This window comes from Mus caroli, unplaced genomic scaffold (assembly GCF_978045245.1).
Source record: "Mus caroli unplaced genomic scaffold, Mus_caroli_1 scaffold_13, whole genome shotgun sequence".
In the NCBI taxonomy this organism is placed as follows: domain Eukaryota; kingdom Metazoa; phylum Chordata; class Mammalia; order Rodentia; family Muridae; genus Mus; species Mus caroli.
Window position 1 is genome coordinate 96,936,408 of NW_028227268.1, and position 19,812 is coordinate 96,956,219.

Genomic DNA, 19,812 nt, shown 5'->3' on the forward strand with positions numbered 1-19,812 from the left:
TTATTCCTCAAAATAGAAACAGAAGGTATTCTACCCAATTCATTCTATGACGCCACAATTGCTATGATACCTAAACCACATAAAGACTGAACAAAGCAAGAGAATTTCAGACCATTTATACTCAATAAAATCCTCACAAACCAAATCCAAGAACACATCAAAATGATCATCCAACATGGTCAAGTAGACTTCATCACAGAGATGCAGGGATAGTTTAAGATACGGAAATCCATCAATCTAATCCACTATATTAACCAACTCAAAGAGAAAACCCACATGATCATTCCCTTAGATGCTGAGAAAGCATTTGACAAAATCCAACATCCCTTCATGATAAAAGTCATGGAAAGAGTAGGAATTCAAGGCCAATACCTAAACATAACAAAAGGAATATACAGCAAACCAGTAGCTAACATCAAACTAAATGGAGAGAAGCTTGAAGCAATCCACTAAAATCAGGGACTAGACAAGGCTGCCCGCTTTCTATCTATGTATTCAATATAGTACTTGAAGTCCTAGCCAGAGCAATTAGACAGCAAAAGGAGATCAAGGGGAAACAAATTGGAAAGGAAGAAGTCAAAATATCACTATTTGCAGATGATATGATAGTATATATAAGTGACCCTAAAAATTCCATCAGAGAACTCCTAAATCTGATAAACAGCTTCACTGAAGTAGCTGGATATAAAATTAACTCAAACAAAACATTGGCCTTTATCTACAAAAAGGTTAAACAGGCTGAGAAAGAAATTAGGGAAACAACACCCCTCACAATATTTACAAATAATATAAAATACCTTGGTGTGACACTAAGGAAGTGAAATATATGCATGATAAGAACTTCAAATCTAGCTAAAGGGATCTGCAACCCTATAGGTAAAACAACATTATGAACTAACCAGTACCCCAGAGCTCTTGACTCTAGCTGCATATGTATCAAAAGATGGCCTAGTCGGCCATCACTGGAAAGAGAGGCCCATTGGACTTGAAAACTTTATATGCCCCAGTACAGGGGAATGCCAGGGCCAAAAAGTGAGAGTGGGTGGGTAGGTGAGTGGGTGGGAGGGTATGGGAGACTTTTGGGATAGCATTGGAAAAGTAAATGAGGAAATACCTAATAAAAAGTATTAAAAAAAAAAAAAAAGAACTTCAAATCTCTGAAAAAAGAAACTAAAGAAGATCTCAGAAGATGGAAAGATTTCCCATGCTCATGGATTGACAGGATCAATATAGTAAAAATGGCTATCTTGTCAAAAGCAATCTACAGATTCAATGCAATCCCCATCAAAATTCCAACTCAATTCTTCAACGAATTAGAAAGGGCAATCTGCAAATTCATCTGGAATAACAAAAAACCTAGGATAGAAAAACTCTTCTCAAGGATAAAAGAACCTCTGGTGGAATCACCATGCCTGACCTAAAGCTGTACTACAGAGCAATTGTGATTAAAAACTGCATGGTACTGGTATAGTGACAGACTAGTAGACCAATGGAATAGAATTGAAGACCCAGAAATGAACCCACACACCTATGGTCACTTGATCTTTGACAAGGGACCTAAATCCATCCAGTGGAAAAGAGACAGCATTTTCAACAAATACTGTTGCCACAACTGGCAGTTATCATGTAGAAGAATGCGAATTGATCCATTCCTATCTCCTTGTACTAAGGTCAAATCTAAGTGGATAAAGGAACTCCACATAAAACCAGAGACACTGAAACTGATAGAGGAGAACGTGGGGAAAAGCCTGGAAGATATGGGCACAGGGGGAAAATTCCTGAATAGAACAGCAATGGCTTGTGCTGTAAGATTGAGAAGTGACAAATAGGACCTCATGAAATTGCAAAGCTTCTGTAAGGCAAAAACACCGTCAATAAGACAAAAAGGCTACCAACAGATTGGGAAAGGATCTTTACCTATCCTAAATCAGGGCACTAATATCCAATATATATATATGAAGAACTCAAGAAGGTAGACTCCCGAAAATCAAATAACACCATTAAAAAATGGGGCTCAGAGCTAAAAAAAGAATTCTTATCTGAGCAATACCAAATGGCTGAGAAGCACCTGAAAAAATGTTCAGCATCCTTGATCATCAGGGAAATGCAAATCAAAGCAACCCTGAGATTCCACCTCACACCAGTTAGAATGACTAAGATCAAAAATTCAGGTGACAGCAGATGCTGGCTAGCATGTGGAGAAAGAGGAACACTCCTCCATTGTTGGTGGGATTGCAAGCTTGTACAACCACTCTAGAAATCAGTCTGGTGGTTCCTCGGAAAATTGGACATAGTTCTACTGGAGGATCCTGCAATACTTCTCCTTGGGCATATATCCAGAAGATGTTCCAACTGGTAAGAGGGACACATGCTCCACTATGTATAGCAGCCTTATTTGTATTAGCCAGAAGCTGGAAAGAACCCAGAAGCCCCTCAACAGAGGAATGGATACAGAAAATGTGGTACATTTACACAGTGGAGTACTACTCACCTATTAAAAAGAATGAATTTATGAAATTCCTAGGCAAGTGGATGGACCTGGAGGGCATCATCAGAGTGAGGTAACCCAATCACAAAAGACCTCACATGATATATACTTACTGATAAGTGGGTATTAGCCCAGAAACTTAGAATAGCCAAGATACAAGATACAACTTGCAAAACATGTGAAACTCAAGAAGAACGAAGACCGAAGTGTGGACACTTTGCCCCTTCTTAGAATTGGGAACAAAACACCCATGGAAGGAGTTACAGAGACAAAGTTTGGAGCTGAGACGAAGTGATGGACCATCTAGAGACTGCCACATCCAGGGATCCATCCCATAATCACTCTCCAAACACTGACACCATTGCATACACTAGCAAGATTTTGGTAAAAGGACCCTGATATAGCTGTCTCTTGTGAGGCTATTCTTGGGCCCAGCAAACACAGCAGTGGATGCTCACAGTCAGCTACTGGATGGATCACAGGGCCCCCAGTGGAGGAGCTAGAGAAAGTACCCAAGGAGCTAAAGGGATATCAGAAGATGGCCTAGTCCACCATTAGTGGAAAAAGAGGCCCATTCGTCTTGCAAACTTGATATGCCTCAGTACAGGGGAATGCCAAAGCCAAGAAGTGGGAGTGGGTGGGTAGCGGAGTGGGGAGGCAGGTATGGGGAACCTTTGGGATAGCATTGGAAATGTAAATGAAGAAAATGCCTAATTTAAAAAAGGAAAACAAAAGAACTTCAAGTCACTGAAGAAAGAAATCAAAGATCTCAGAAGATGGAAAGATTTCCCATGCTCATGGATTGGCAGGATTAATAAAGTGAAAATGGCTATCTTGCTGAAAGCAATCCACAGATTCAATGTAATCCCCATCAAAATTCCAACTCAATTCTTCACAGAGTTAGAAGGAGCAATTTGCAAATTCACCTGTAATAACAAAAAACTAGCATAGCAAAAACTATTGTCAACAATAAAAGAACCTCTGGGTGAATCACCATGTCTGACCTCAAGCTGTACTACAGAGCAATTTTGGTAAAAACTGCATGGTACTTGTACAGTGACAGACAGGTAAATCAACTAAATAGAATTGATGACCCAGAAATGAACACACACACACCAATGGTCACTTGATCTTTGAGAAAGGAGCTAAAACCATACAGTGGAAAAAAAGACAGCATTTTCAACAAATACTGCTTGCACAACTGGCTTTTATCATGTAGAAGAATGCAAATTGATCCATTCTTATCTCCTTGTACAAAGCTCAAGTCTAAGTGGATCAAGGAACTCCCCATAAAACCAGAGACACCAAGATTTATAGAAGAGAAAGTGGGGAAAAGCTTCGGAGATATGGGCACAGCAGAAAAATTCCTGAACAGAACAGCAATAGCTTGTGCTGTAAGATCGAGAATAAACAAATGGGACCACATAAAATTGCAAAGCTTCTGAAAGGCAAAAGACACTGTCAATAAGACAAAAAGGCTACCAACAGACTGGGAAAGGATCTTTACCATTCCTAAATTTGATAGGTAACTAATATCTAATATATATATAAAGAACTCAAGAAGATGGACTCCAGAAAATCAAAGAACCCCATTAAAAATGGGGCACAGAGCTAAACAAAGAATTCTCAACTGAGGAATACCAAATGGCTGAGAAGCACCTGAAAAAATGTTCAACATCCTTTTTGTTTGTTTGTTTTTATTTATTTGTTTGTTTGTTTGTTTTGTTTTGTTTTTCGAGACAGGGTTTCTCTGTGTAGCCCTGGCTGTCCTGGAACTCACTCTGTAGACCAGCCTAGCTTCAAACTCAGAAATCTGTCTGCCTCTGCCTCCCGAGTGCTGGGATTAAAAGGGTGTGCCATGATGCCCTGCTAATGTTCAACATCCTTAATCATCAGGGAAATGCAAATCAAAACAACCCTGAGAGTCCACCTCCCAGCAGTCAGAATGGCTAAGATCAAAAATTCAGGTGACAGCAGATGCTGGTGAGGATTCAGAGAAAGGTGAACACTCCTCCATTGCTGGTGGGATTGTAGGCTTGTATAACCACTCTGGAAATCAGTCTGGCGGTTCCTCAGAAAATTGGACATAGTACTACTGGAGGATTCAGCAATACCTCTTTGGCATATACTCAGAAGATATTCCAACTTGTAATAAGGACAAATGCTCCACTATTTTCATAGCAGCCTTATTTATAATAGCCAGAACCTGGAAAGAACCCAGACGTCCCTCAACCGAGGAATGGATACAGAAAATGTGGTACATTTACACAATGGAGTACTACTCAGCTATTAAAAACAATAAATTTATGATATTCTTAGGCAAATGGATGGATCCAGAGGATATCATCCTGAGTGAGGTAACCCAGTCACAAAAGAACTCACATGATAAGCACTCACTGATAAGTGGATATTAGCCCAGAAACTTAGAATACCCAAGATACAATTTGCAAAACACATGAAACTCAAGAAGGAAAACCAAAGTGTGGATACTTCATTCCTCTTTAGAATGGGAAACAAAATACCCATGGAGGGAGTTACAGAGACAAAGTTTGGAGCTGAGGTGGATGGAAGGACCATCCAGAGACAGCCCTACCCAGGGATCCATCCCATATTCAGCCACCAAACACAGACTCTATTGCATATGCCAGAAAGATTTTGCTGACAGGACCCTGATATAGCTGTCTCTTGTGAGTCTATGCCAGTGCCTGGGAACTACAGAACTGGAGCTCACCATCATCTATTGGATGGAACACTGGTCCCCCAATGGAGGAGCTAGAGAAAGTATCCAAGGAGCTGAAGGAGTCTGCAACCCTATAGGAGGAACAGCAATATGAACTAACCAGTACCCCCAGAACTCACATCTCTAGCTGCATATGTAGCAGAAGATGGCCTAGTCGGCTATCATTGTGAGGAAAGCTTGATCTTGTGAAGATAATATGCTCCAGTACAGGGAAATGCCATGGCCAGGAAGCAGGAATAGGTGGGTTTGTGAGAAGGGTGAGGGTGGGAGGATGTAGGGGACTTTCAGAATATCATTTGAATTGTAAATGAAGAAAATATTTAATAAAAAAATGTTTAAAGACAAGAAATTCCAAGTATCTTCTATTTGACATATTCTAGAATGAAACTTTGAAGAAACTAATATCTATATACTAAATTTTCTTTCAATAGATTTTCTATTTTTAAATGAAGGTTCTAATACTCTACTATCTTGAAACTACATTTTGAAACATTTCACAAATTGCTAAATGTTAAGGAAATACATATGAAGCATTATGTTGTTAAGTCGAAACTGTTTTTTTTTTTTTTAAATAAGGTCTGGTGGGTGTGGTAAAGTGTATTTGAGATCTATGGAACACTCCTCTATTTGGCCACAGATATGTATGACCAAACAATTCTTCCTATGGGGTATACTATGCCCTTAAAACCACTCTGTCACTGAAGTCACCAGAGGAACATTTTCGTGAATTACTCTCTGATCCTAACAGTAGTCTGTTTTTCTGCATGAAGAACCTGTTCAAAGTCTGAGTGGCTTTCCAGGAGAACGGTGGCAATGAGCTGGGCTGCTCTGAATGTCCAGCACACATACCTTGATATTCCATTCTTAACTACAAGCCACAGGATGGTTTGGGGGGCGGGGGGGGGGGGTTATTCTTGTTTTCTGTTTCCTATATTACCTCTTCCAGGCTGCTCTCTAGTGTCAACTTCCTAAAGTAGAGACTTAAAATGTTCCTCATGGAAGAACATTTGTGCTCATCTACTCTGCCCTCTGTACTTAGCATCGTTATAAGTTTCAGAAAACTGATTCTTAAAAGGCAGAGCCTTATGAAAAAAGTATGTGGTGGTCTCTGGAATCTGGATGAGTACCTGGAGGGAAGGCAGTTAGGAGCAAAGTCCAAACTGAGCAGATGATTAAGCAAGGGTTTCAGTTACAAAGTTACTCGTCCTGCTTTCTAGTGTGTATTTCATCTCCCATGAGGCTTAATGAAGAGTTTATCTAAGCCTGAAGTTTCTCTTAACTTTCAAGTTCCTATTTAAAACATATTTAAACTGTACAATTCATTGATTATTTTGTGGTGTGTGTGTGTGTGTGTGTGTGTGTGTGTGTGTGTGTGTGCTTGCTTGTACCATAGTGCATGTATGGAAGTTAGGGTGTCAGAAGACAACTTGCAGAAGGTGACTGTCTTCTGCCATGTGAGTTACAGGTGGGTCTCAGGTATCTTTAGGTTTGGTGGTGAGGGCTTTGCACTGGCCTACAACTTAAAAGTTTTTGAAGACTTAATTATAAAGGTCATATCTTCAGAAAGCAAAGTATTATTTATTGGCTTCTCTATCTCTTCCAGGTTTATCTTGCAGACTATGGACTTTCCTACAGATATTGTCCCAATGGGAACCACAAACAGTATCAGGAAGATCCCAGAAAGGGCCATAATGGGACAATAGAGTTTACAAGTTTGGATGCACACAAAGGAGTGGGTAGGACTCTATTTTCTGTTTCATGTTTTTTATTTCAGAAGGATGTTTAAATTGAGAGTGCTGAAGCTGCTACTTGAGATGACCATTGCATGCTCAGGCTGAAGGGTGAGCACTCTGGGAAGATTTTTGTGGAAAATGGTGAAGGCCTGTTATCTCAGTAAATATCTGACAAAAATCAGAAACCATGTGACTAGAAAGAGCTTGTGACTCTTGAGAAAGGAGCAAAGTCTGACTTTCCTTCGTGTGAGAAGTCGCAGGTATGTGACTGTATGTGAGGCTGTTAGACTATGCTGAGGGGGCATCAGAGGCAGTGGTGGTCATGCATTATCTTGTTTGCTTTGCGTACTTCTCAGAGCCTTGAAAGAGATACTCTCTCAACAACGGCAGTATCTTCTGAACCCCCAAAGTGTTAACTTGGGAAATCTCTCCTAGTCGCCTTTCATAGATCTTACTTATTTAAACTCACTTTGATGGTATTGGAAACACATTTGCAGGTAAATTACATACATAGCCCTTTTATTGGATATTGATTGTACTGCCTTGCATTCCAAGGCAGACTTAATTCAACAATTCCCTAATTAGTTAAAGTCATAACCTATGTCTTGTATTCATTTACCATTAATTAAACCTTAGCTGTTTATTACTCTGCAGTCTAAATCCAATACCCAACCCAGAAAGCCATGGAAAAGGAAGTAGGAGGTCAATATTGAAAATATATGGTGCTGAGTCCCACTGATGGCTGCTTTGCTCACAATCAATATACTCAGTGCAACTGTACTTTCCTAGTTGCTCTGTCAGCAAGACAAAAAGTCAATTCTAATGTTATGCTAGTGAAAAAATGGCGATTATTAAAAAACTTTGGCTTTCAAAATTATATTCTTTGCAAACTTTGTTTATAAAAGTATTGTCAGATTTGGTAAACTAAACAGATCATTTTTAAGCAGCTCTGAAAGAAATCATCTTCACTGAACATCAATGAGACATGTAGACTGGTAATGGTAGTTGAACTCTTACCCTAAACTAATACTTTCTAATGAGTTTTAGTTGGTGCAAACAACTGTACATTATTGCCTTTCCTATTAAAAGGACCATTGACCATGTAATACAGAGGGTGTTGATCATTTTCCAGAGCAATTAAAATCCAGAGACTTTTAAGGAAGGCCATCAAGAAGGTGGAGCTGGTGTGTTGACTGTGTGCCTCCTTCTTCTGGGAAGATTGTCAGGGGACAGTTTCTGAATCACAAGTTAGCTTTTATACTGTGGAACAGAGTAAAAGAAATCATAACATTGTAAAGAACTCTCAAGTAAGGAAAAGAAAAGATCAGTATTGTGTAACTTTTATCAGTTATATTGTTAATAATGTAGTTAACACTTAAAGGTAAAATGTTACTTGGATTTGGTTAAATTAGGAAATATGGAAACAAGGTGATGATTGATAGTGGCACTTTTTAAACAGTTTATTTAGATTTATTTATTTATTTTATATATATGAGTTTGGCCTACATGTAACTGTGTGCATGCATGCCTGGAGCCCCCAAAGGTCATAAAAGGGCGTGGGATCACTAGGAACTGGAGTTCTGAATGGCTATTAACCATTGTATGGATGCTGGGAACCAAACCTGTGTCCTCTGCAAGGGCAGTAAATGTCCTTAACCATGAATTCATCTCCAGCCCAGGCAGTGGTGCACTGTAACCTTGTTCTCTCATGCTCAGGGAGTGGAAGAACTTTTGCCAAACTAACTTAGGATATAAAATAGAATCTTCAGAGATACAAACAGATTTCTTACCTAGTGTTATGCCTGGAAACTCATCACACAGATTCTCAAGCATTGATCCTAATGTTCTAATGTTGATTCTGTGGAAGGGACCATTTACTTGTAAGAGGAGGAGTAGAATGGTTGTGTGTTGTTTTAACCAAAGCTTAAACCCCAGTATTTCTGAGTGTCCTTTAGTTAATTTTACATGGTACTTTTTGTCTTTATAAAATATTTAAAACAATTTCTGCTCTGTTCTCAAACTTTCCTCTTCCCAGTCATGATATGCATTGCTTGGTTCACATAGATTTCACCACTCTGGGGCTTGGGGAGAAGATTTGGCTCAGCATCATCATAGAGATGGTGCTGAATCCTGAAACAAATATAAAGGAAAGAGACAGGTGATGATGTTGATAGTTGCAGGGAAGTCTTATGCTTGAATGAGTATTCATTTCATCACAGATGGTCCAACTTTCCTTTGAAACAGTAAATTTTTTTTCATGCATGTAGCATATTAACATTTTTATAAATACATATCTGTATGTCCACATGTCTACACATATGTTGATGTATATCCATGTATTTGCTAAATGTATGTGTATTGGTTCTGGTATATAAAAATAGAAGATTGGATACATGAAGTAACAGTATTTGTTCCTAATATTTCCCATTGAATTTTGCAAAATAAAACATTTTACCTTAGAATTTTGTTAGAAATGAACTAATCATTTAGCTGTATTCAAAAACCAGAACAAAAGCATTCAAATCCTGTATGCAAATGGAAAAATAAGATCTATAAATATTCATATGTTTACTATTAACAGCCACTGTGTGGTTTAAGATCAGAAAAATACTTTCCTACTTCAGTCTAGGGGAGAAAGCACTGCAAAAGAAAGCAACAAGAATCGAGACGAGTTATGACTGGGAAACAGAAACTGCAGTTGCCAGTGTTTTCCACACAGAAAGTCTGCCTGTGTGTAGTCAGGAAGGGGTGTTTACCCTGAGCAGGCCACCTACTGACCTCCTGGACTCTCCTAGGGGTTATCTAGACACTGAGCACATAGTGTCTAATGATCCATTTAGTCCTCGTCCCTCCATGTTTTCTAACTCTTCTTCACATAGAGAGAGTGTAGGTGAAAGGGAAGGAAAGAAAAAGGTCAGGTGTGCTACTAAGAAGCTCACTAAAACCCAAAAGCTATGCAGAAAGGCATACCAAGATGAGATGGAAGGACAAAAGGACGAATGGAAAGAAGATAATTCCCGGGATTGCTGATGAATGCTGTGACTTTTAAACATGGAGTTGCTCTGCTAAACTCTGTGACCTCGGGTGGTTTCTGCCACTGACTTGCTTCAGTTCAGGCTCGTTCTTCATTATTAATTTTTCGCTCCATAAAAACTAGCATGTACGAACACTGACATACTTTGTTCTTGTTGCAAGATAATTAAAGAGAATTATATGTATGTCAAAGACACTGTTTTAGAATTTGTTGCATTCTTAGTGATGTTAAGAAGCAATATTTGGATCAATGTGTAATATGGATTTTTGTAGATTTTTCTACTCACTGAGGCATGCAGTCAATACCTAATTTCCCTAGAGACAGACTGCATTTAACAGAGCAAGCTTTCAAAAACACTTCAGACCTGGGCATTGAGTATGTAATACCTGTTCTAATTTGACATCATTGATGACCATAAAATATGATATCTAAATTGCATTTTAAATGTCTGTTTGGTTTTATAAGATATCCAGTGTCAAAGGAAAATATGTTGCATGCTTTAAAAATATTTTTGCCACGGCATCCAAGTCTTGTGCTGCTTGTTGCATGGTTTCTTTTTGTTTCAGGACTGACTTACAAAATATATGTAAAAGAAACTTAGAGTATCTTTTCATGTAATAAGCTGGTGAGATGGCACAGGACCCACACCTTAGATTCTACAACTAACTCAAAGGACCAAACTCATGTTTCTATTACAGGATATTAAGTGATACCATTAAATATTGGCATGCCCTATATTTTCCCCAAATCAGAAAACTATACTGTTAATATCTCGTCTTTGGTTAACATGGAAAGATGATGAAGTCATCAATTCTATATGACATCTGCCCTTTTTTGTTTTACATTTATTTTGTGTGGATGGAGTACTTACTGTGGCCCAGGTGTAGAAATTAGACAACAGCTTGATGGATTTGATTCTTTTCTTCTATCATGTGGACACCAGGGGTCAAACTCAAATCCTCAAACTGACTGGCAAGTACATTACTCACTGAGACATGTCATTCACACAACCACTTGACATTTATACATGTCTCTTTAACTTGTAATATTACTTGGCTTTTAATTGAACTGTTTGGTTAAGAGGATACAGTGCCTAGTACCTAAATCTAAGGTCTCCTTGCTTTATTGAATAACTTTTCCTAATTGCTCTATATTACACACACACACACACACACACACACACACAAATGAGGATTTAGAATGTAAAAGGTACTAGAGAGAAAATGCAAACCCAGTTGCAAGGTTTCTCATTTATTTGGAACATGACTCTTTGCACTATACTCCCCTCCCGTCCCTTTTGGAATCATAACAAGTGGTAGGACATCAGTCAGACTTTGCTTTGCTGTGACAAAATGACGGAAAAATTAATCTATAGAAGAAAGACGTGTATTAGTTTACAGTCTTAAAGGTCCCAGGCATGATCTTCGGCTTCCTTGATGCTGGGTGCATCGTGAAGCTGCACATTGAGGACCTCAGCATGGTGTCTGATGAGCAGAAGAGGAGGAGGTGAGAAAGGAGGAGCAACTGTGGATGCCTACTCAGTGGCTACTTCCTTCAGGAAGGCCAGTTCCCCACCCCTTACCCACATCCAGCATATATTATTAATGTGCCAAAGGGGTAAAGCCCTCAGGATCATGCCCCCATCCCTACTCTATGGGGCACATGCCCCCGTAGCTCCTCAGTCTACCACCAAACCCCAGTAGAGAAATCTGTGGCAGACACATGACACTCAAATCATAACAAGAACCACCGTAATATTTTCTTGTTCCTTGTACATTTGAGTTGACAAAGAATTCAACAACACACTCAAAAGCTAGAAGCTTAAAAAAAAAAAGTGTAATGTTTTCCTGCCATTAGTCACTGTCCCTTTCAGGTTATCCTCTTGTTCGAAAATTTCTATTTTCTCATAATTTCAGACTAAATATAGTAACATCTTGTCGACTAGAAGCAAGTTTGCTTTATTTCCTACTAAATCTTGTATCTTCTTTGTCTTCCATAGCATTATGAGAAATGAAAGTCGAAAGCTTGTCTACACTGCCCGGGTGCATTTACAGTGAACACACTTCCATTCCTCTCTTTGTGCCTTTAGTGTCTCGGTCCAGTTAATTACCGTACGTTAGAGTGTATACGAGATTTCTAGTATGACCTTTCTGGTGATTTTATTCCAGGTTAGATAGACCATTACTTTATAAACCAATATTATTAATAGAGGTTCTGTTATCGTAGCGGAGTGATGGGGATGGAGCTCTTCAGAAAGGATGGTTGCGATGAGAATGTTGTCAGTAATTCAGCAAAGATGGGATCTGCCACTTATTTCTTTATTGCACAGTGTCTTTTTGTGTTTTAAGTCAGAAGGTCTCTGTCATGGAGCTCCTGCCATACTGGAAAGTAGTGAGATAATATCAGTTTTAGATGATTCTAAAACTGAGGATCGAGGCCATCATTACACAGAGCATGTGCTTTCTTCATTCAGAAAGAAGTGGCTCCAGCGTTGCTCTGTCAGGCTTGCTCTGATAGGAAGTACTTCATTTAACCTTTTGCACCACTGTCTTCTTATTGCCAATGTGATTAGTAATACTGACACTGCTGAACTGATTAAAAGGTAATAATGCAGTCCTCCAGCATGTGGTGCAGTGGCTGTTCTCCATAAATCACATAGTTGTTTTATTTAATTATAATTTCTAGAGTCAGCTATTTCTGGAAACTGTTTTTTGATCCCTGAAATAGACCTTGAGTCCCCACCTGTGCCTTTTTTATTATTGTTATACTTGGCAATATTTTATCATTTTGAAATGTTGAGCAATTGCAAACAACATACTCTCAGTGAAAAGAATAATTTGCCTTGCTTCGTGCTTCTATGCACAATAACATTAGATGCTAAATAGTATTTGGAAACTAACTTAAGAAGTTGAGAGAAAAAACTCTCGATAGAAAAATTGCCAAACAGAAAGTAAAAGTTTGAATTTTGGGGACTCTACATGAGGACCTACAAATAATGATAACATTAGTTATGAAATGCAACTGAAAACCTTATGTAGTTCACTGAATTATGCAAACATATGTTTTCAAGAGAGAACAATTCATAATACACTTTCTATCTAAGTGAATACAGTGAATTAAGGCAAATAGGCTGTATCATTGAGCTGCAGAGCAAGGATGGAGCATTGCTGGGGAGGAAATTCCAACCTTGCTTGTGGATTCCTACTTTGGAACACTTTTCATTTCTTGGTTCAGTTGGCCTTTTCAAAGGATTGGGCAAGTTTACAATGAAACAAGTAGCTTTAACATTTAAACGATTAATTTCAAATAAATTATGCTTATTTCATGTGAATGCATGTTTTACCTACAGGCATGTATATGCATTGTGTGTATCTGGTGCCTGCAGATGCCAGAAGTTCGTGCTATACCTCCTGGAACAGATGTTTGTGAGCCCCCATATAGATGCTGGGAACCAAATCTGGGTCCTCTGCTAGAGTAACAACTAGTCTTAACCACCAAGCCTATCTCTAAAGTTATTCAAATGGTTATTCTGTGCTGGGGACGAAACTAAGAATCTTTGTACCTATAAGGCATGAGTTCTACCACTGAGTCAACCTTATTGTTCCCAGAGATTTCTAATACTCAACTATTGTTTTTTGAGTTAACAAGCATTATACTTATTCTCTGTGCAGTAGCTGGATTGTGGACCTGAAAGAATTTAATTTCCCTGGAACAGGTCAAGAGTTTTTGTCTCTCTGGGAGACATGCTTCTTAGGCTAGGAACATATGACCATTCCGTTTAACACTATAAATGCTTCTGTAGCATGGAAAGTACTGGTAAAATATTTGCTTACCCCCAATGAAGGAGCTAAAGGGGTCTGCAACCCTATAGGAGGAACAACAATATGAACTAACCAGTACCCCTCAGAGCTTGTGTCTCAAGGTGCATATGTAGCAGAAGATGGCCTAGTCAGCCATCAATGTGAGGAGAGACCTTTGGTCTTACGAAGATTATATGCCCCATATAGAAGGGAATGCCAGGGCCAGGAAGTGGGAGTGGGTGGGTTGGGAAGCAGGGCAGGGGGAGGGTCTAGGGGACTTTTGGAGAGGAAACTAGGAAAGGAGATAACATTTGAAATGTAAATGAAGAAAATATCTAATAAAAAATTTTAAAAATGCTTGCTTACCATACTCATTAACGGAGCATATATAGTGAAAGACTGAAAATTTGATAATATATTTAATTAGATAAGACTGAACTATAATAGAGAAGTGAACTTGGCTCTCAAAGGCCTATTTTACATGAAGACCAGTTTATGAAATATTGATTTCAGCTGTGTCCCTCAGCTGGAGGTAGCTGGAGTTCCTGGGAAGTTTCATTCCACATTCATTCATTCACATTGGTTTGTTTTTCTCTCCTCTTGTGTGTAGCCAGTATCTCCCAAACGTGCGTCAGAATATCATTTTTTGAGAAGTAAAGGATATGACTAGGAATTCCTGTAATAGAAAAGGAACTTGTGCACACATCTGTACAAATGGAGCCATTCTATTAATGGGAGATTTTTTTCACAGAAGAAATCATTGCATAACAGCATGGTAGAGATTGTGTTTCTATTTTAATACTAGAGCCAAATCCTGCATTAAGAAGTATTGAAGCCCATGCACAAAACATACAGCACCCATGGGCCTGGCCTTCTACTGACTTGAAGGTCCTTTAATAACTCAGTACTCGAATAGCAGTTAAGATTGAGAATGTGTAAGGGTAACCATATGCTGTGCTTTTATAATAATCAGAGTAGCTACAATGTATAGCACCTTTAAAACTATGTATGGTGACCCAGAGTAGCTACAAATGTGGTGGCACAATTGTTCTTAGTAGATGCTTTTATAAATTGAAGACCTAGGTCACTCAGTGACTTTTTAGAGTTTATTTCATTAAGGACAATGAAATGGAATACCTGTTTACAACAGCTTTAACAGCCACATATTGCTCAGGATATTATATATCCCTGCACAGATGAACATTCAAGTAGTAGAATAAATATAAATACCACCTTATTGTTTTTATAACAGCTTGGAATGCTGATAAAATGACTTTATTTTATAGGTGTGTTAGTCATTAGTTCAATGACTTATTACCAAGCGTCAGTTGAATTTAACAAGTCTTAGTTCTCACTGCCTTTTGTTATAAGGTACTTGAGAAAAAAATATGTCAAAATGAGATGAAATTAGTCCGCAGTATTTAAGAGTTTGTTAATTATGATATTTACTGGGATCTGATCATGTTCTTTTACTATGTTTTAATAAAAGCCATCTTACAATAAGTCTCTATTTTACTTCAGAACTTCCTTCTCCACCATACCTCTGGACCACATTCCCCTCAGGCTTGCCTCACCTTGGGCTTTCAGATTTAAGACTAGTAGTTTTGTGCGGAGCTTCTCATAGCTGAAGATATGGGAAGCACTTGGGAGCTGTGTGCCCAGGGTTGTGGTTCTTCCACAGAACTGCAGGTCTTCTTGGGCCTGGTTTTAAAGACTGCACACTAGATGGCAGTTTTGTCATATTCTTCTGGCTTCAAGTGCAACCACTGGTGTGACAGAATAGGAAAGACCTTCAGTGTTTAGTCTGCACTCAGAGGGTCTCTGCGTGACCGCGGCAAACCCCATGGACTTCCTTGAACATGTGTTAGCAATTTAGCTGCAGACATTTATTTCTTTGTTTTACTGCTTGGCTCTTTGAGAAAGTGTTGGTGCCGGGTTATGGGTTGTCTGGATCATGTCAGAGGCCATGGGATCAAGTTCATATGACAGGCTAGACTAAGGAAAGATGAAGTTGGAGGAGGTGAAGAAACTGACCCTTACTTCAGCAGCCAGTCGCTGCCTGTCTGTGGAACGAGGCCAGAGGCCCAGACAGTTAATGATACTCCAGCTGAGTAAACATGACGCTCTACCCATTTGGCCTGTTCATATTTCGTCAATGGGAGCTCACTCAAAGATTTCTCTATTTCTCACGAGCTTTCTCATCCTCCCCTTTCTGCAGCCCCTTCCAGGAGGAGTGATGTTGAGATCCTTGGTTACTGCATGCTGCACTGGCTCTTCGGGAAGCTTCCTTGGGAAACAAAGCTGGACGACCCTGTGGCTGTCCAGACTGCTAAAACCAAGTAGGTATTCTCCAACCCCCTGGCCCTTTATGCAGTAGGACCGACAGCAGGGACTAGAAAAGACAGAGAGAATTGCTCCTTGGCCACAATGAAAATAAGCAAATGTCGTCAGCTTGAAAAATACTTTTTAAAAACCAGAATCATGAAGACATAAAAATATCTGTACTTGATAATTTTACAGTGCAGATGTAAAATAAAATATCAGTTTCCAGACAAGCTGTTTTCTGGCACTTAGATCCTATGGTGGTGTTTACAAGATGGACTGTTTGTAAATGAGTGTGGGCCTGGGTGTGGAAGTAGTCTGGTTTTGGTGTGATCGGTATCTACTGTGCAAAGGAGCAGGGTGAGGTGGGAGAGGAGGGCTTGTGTTTCTCAGGTGAGAACAGCATACCTCATATTCCTGTCTCCAAGAGCATATTTTTTTTCTTTTTTTGAAGTAGAAACAAAGAAAACTTTTACATGAGCTATTTATATGAAACATACTTGCAGCCACATAAATCTTACAAATATAGTCTACATTCAAAGTTTATTACCTTGATGCTGTTAGCACAAGGAGGTCAGTTTTAGAACAAAGTGTGTTTTACAACTCTCTCACTGGTCAGCTGGTCCAAGGTACAGAGAGGGCAGCTTTTCCTCACATTCTAAGGTAAACTGAAATAGTTATCTATGGAGAGATTGCTGTGCAGCAAGGCACTGGAGTTTTAGGAAGACACATAATAAAAATAGACACCAAGGGCAGCTCAGCCAGATAAGTCAATCTTCAGATGTAAATGTTGTTTTGGACTGGGTCTTACTCTGTAGCCCATGATGGCTTCAACCTCATGATCCTCCCATCGCAGCCTCCCAAGTGCTTGGATTAGAGATGCAGCCACCACACTTGGGTTCACTGTAGGATCTGTGCCCAAGACAGAAGGTTTGGACCAAAGGCTAGAAATGACAGATCTCTACAAACTGACATGTACAGTTCTTGCGCTTGGAATCTTGAACACCCTAGTCCCTGACACATTTGTGCAAGTTGAGACTCTGATGAGTTCTGTTCATTTCCATCCTCTTATAACTGGCACCCTCCACTGTGCAGCACAGTGAATGCATGGGCATCAACACTCCTATAAGCAGTTCTTGCACACACTTTGTGAGCTCAGTTTAGCTAATTTATGTAGTGTACTTTAGTTAAAGGCCAGGATTTTAACCTAACAATCCCTGGCAGGCTTTCTTTTATAAGACTAATAAATGGTTTGTCTTAGTCTTGTATCAGCATGTACATAGAGGATAACATTTTATTAACTAGTGAATAATATGTCCACATGTATTCATGTATAGTAAAAGGGTACTACATAAAATAGGGTTTTAATAAGTGAAATATTATCTTGACTTTACATATATTATCTTCATCCTTATTTGATTAACAATATAAATCCAAATACTAATATATTATGTATCAAAATTTAAAAATCTTCTGATTTCCTATGTAATAAGTGCTCCTTTCTTTGCCTGTGAAGGTATAATGTGAGGCAGGACGGCAGGTTTGGCCACAACTCTGTATCCCTCTGTTTCTGCTGTCATGAGTCACTTAAGATCACCATGTGCTTTTCCACTGGTGTTTCTCTGTGAATCATTCACTTTATTTATAATTTTAGTTGAGGCTTTATATATTTTTGCTACAGTAAATTAAGAAAGTGATATTTAGCCCCAACTGGAAAGCATTTACCAGGTGTTTGTTGTATTGATATTTCTTGTTAACTTATTTAACCATTTGGTTATATAAACTCTTGCCTGGGCAGGGCAAATGCACACAGAGAACTAAAAATCACCCCTTTTCAGTAATCGATACATCAGGAAAATGACTCCACAGAGACACCAAGGCATTTGTGCCCACAGTTCACTAGGGAGACCAGAAATGATAAAGACACAGTGGCCTCTGCTCAGTGGAGGAAATAAAATGTCTATTTCCCACCCAGAAACCTGCTAACATTTGCTTACATTGCTGACATTTCCTGGGGGAAGCAAACCTCCCCCAAAGGCCGCAGAATATTTATCCCAGGCTCTCTCTCCCTAGACCTTGATCTGTTGGTTCCCAGTTGGTAGAATCCTTAGGGGATGTCACATGTACTTTATGGCATACTGATGTCAATGCTATCTCAGAGACGACACAAGATTCTAGTCCTTTTAGCTATAGACCCCACCTTCAGATTCACATATACTTTTCAAAGGAGTTTCTAGGTAGTCCCACCCTGAGATTTACTCTGCACCTAGAGTTGAAATGATCATTGCCTAGAAAGCTTTTCCCCGAATTCTACTATGTTTAGATGTGCTGACAATATATCCCTGGCAGACTCTTTGAAGTTTTGATCCAGGTTGAAAAAGTCAGTCTGAACCAAGTTTCCATTCTCATCACTTTTGCTGCCTGCCATAGCATCTGCAGAGACCCACACACCTTTAAATATAAGAGGAATAAAAGACTTCCCCATCCACACCTAACTTTTTATGTATTTTCTATTCTTCTTTAGGAAACATCATAGCAAACATTCTACAGTCCTCAATTGTGTACAATTTGAGTTAAGGCCTTTAGGTAGTTACAACTGTAAAACTGGCCAATAAGAACTAAGAAATGCCCTCTCCCACTTTGCTAATCCTCCTATACATTACAGTTGGGTACAAAAAGGGCACAGTTGTGTCCTATCAACACAGAATCAGAGTTTTATGTTCTACCTGAAACAGGGAGCCTGGGCTGAAGACACTCACCATGTGCTGTCTGTTTTTTGTTTAGCCTGCTGGATGAACTCCCGGAGTCAGTGCTTAAGTGGGCTCCTTCTGGAAGCAGTTGCAGTAAGTTGGACCATAAAACCTTTCTTGATCCATGAGTCTTCACAGTAGCCGCTCTGGGGGTGTTACCGTTACCCACTCCCATTCCCAGAGGCCTAAAGCTTCAGAATCACAGAGAGTTTGCTAAAAACGATGTTTAAGTCATCTTTGACTTTAGAACCAAAACAGTGGTGCTCCAGGAACTGCCTAGCTCTTATGGGTTCTTTGTTTTTTAGAGTTTTACTTTTATATTTTGAGAATCATTCACAGATTATTCAGTAGCAACTGGTATTTTTAGGATTAAGATATTTTTGAACAGGGATAAAAATCAACCTATAAAAAGACTATTTTGAGTCAGTATATTTGAAGAACTTAATCATTGCCTGCCTGAATGCTGTTTACACCTGGGTCACATTATACCGATCAGCGAACAAAACGTTGTAGATAAGAAAATCACCAGATTTGGGCATGTAGCATACACTGTTACAATCAGTTTGTTTTTTCCTTCAAGTTTGCAAAGGGCTTTTTCTAAGTTCTTTGGCATCATTATTGGTACGAATGGTAAACAGATCTAGTTCCCAGTCCTGTCATTTTTATATGCATCTGTGACCCATGCAGTGATTTGATCATGAAACTACTTGTCATGTAGAAAAGAGTGAGTTCACTTGGCCATCTGACTTCTCCTCTACTAGGGCAGCTTAGCAGAGTGAATCTTAATCTCAGCCTTTAGCTGACTTGTGTGAGAGCGTGTGTACACCGCCCTGTAGTGAAGTCTGCACAAGTGTGAGGAGAACAGTAGAAATGTCATCTCAGCCCTACATTCACAGCCCAGCTTCACCTATGAACCAAAGAAATCAACCCAGGCCTGTTCCCACA

At 39.2% G+C, this 19,812-nt stretch overlaps 1 protein-coding gene across 2 annotated transcripts in view; it reads left to right on the plus strand.

Annotated features, from left to right (window-relative positions):
* Vrk2 (VRK serine/threonine kinase 2) overlaps positions 1 to 19,812 on the plus strand; it is a 131,210-nt gene that overhangs the window by 97,069 nt on the left and 14,329 nt on the right. For both annotated transcript variants that reach the window (XM_085829062.1, XM_021177191.3), the window contains exons 8-10: positions 6,832 to 6,964; positions 16,014 to 16,134; positions 18,902 to 18,960. In XM_085829062.1, coding sequence (XP_085685188.1) covers positions 6,832 to 6,964; positions 16,014 to 16,134; positions 18,902 to 18,960 — 313 coding nt within the window. The remainder of the gene's footprint in view (positions 1 to 6,831; positions 6,965 to 16,013; positions 16,135 to 18,901; positions 18,961 to 19,812) is intronic.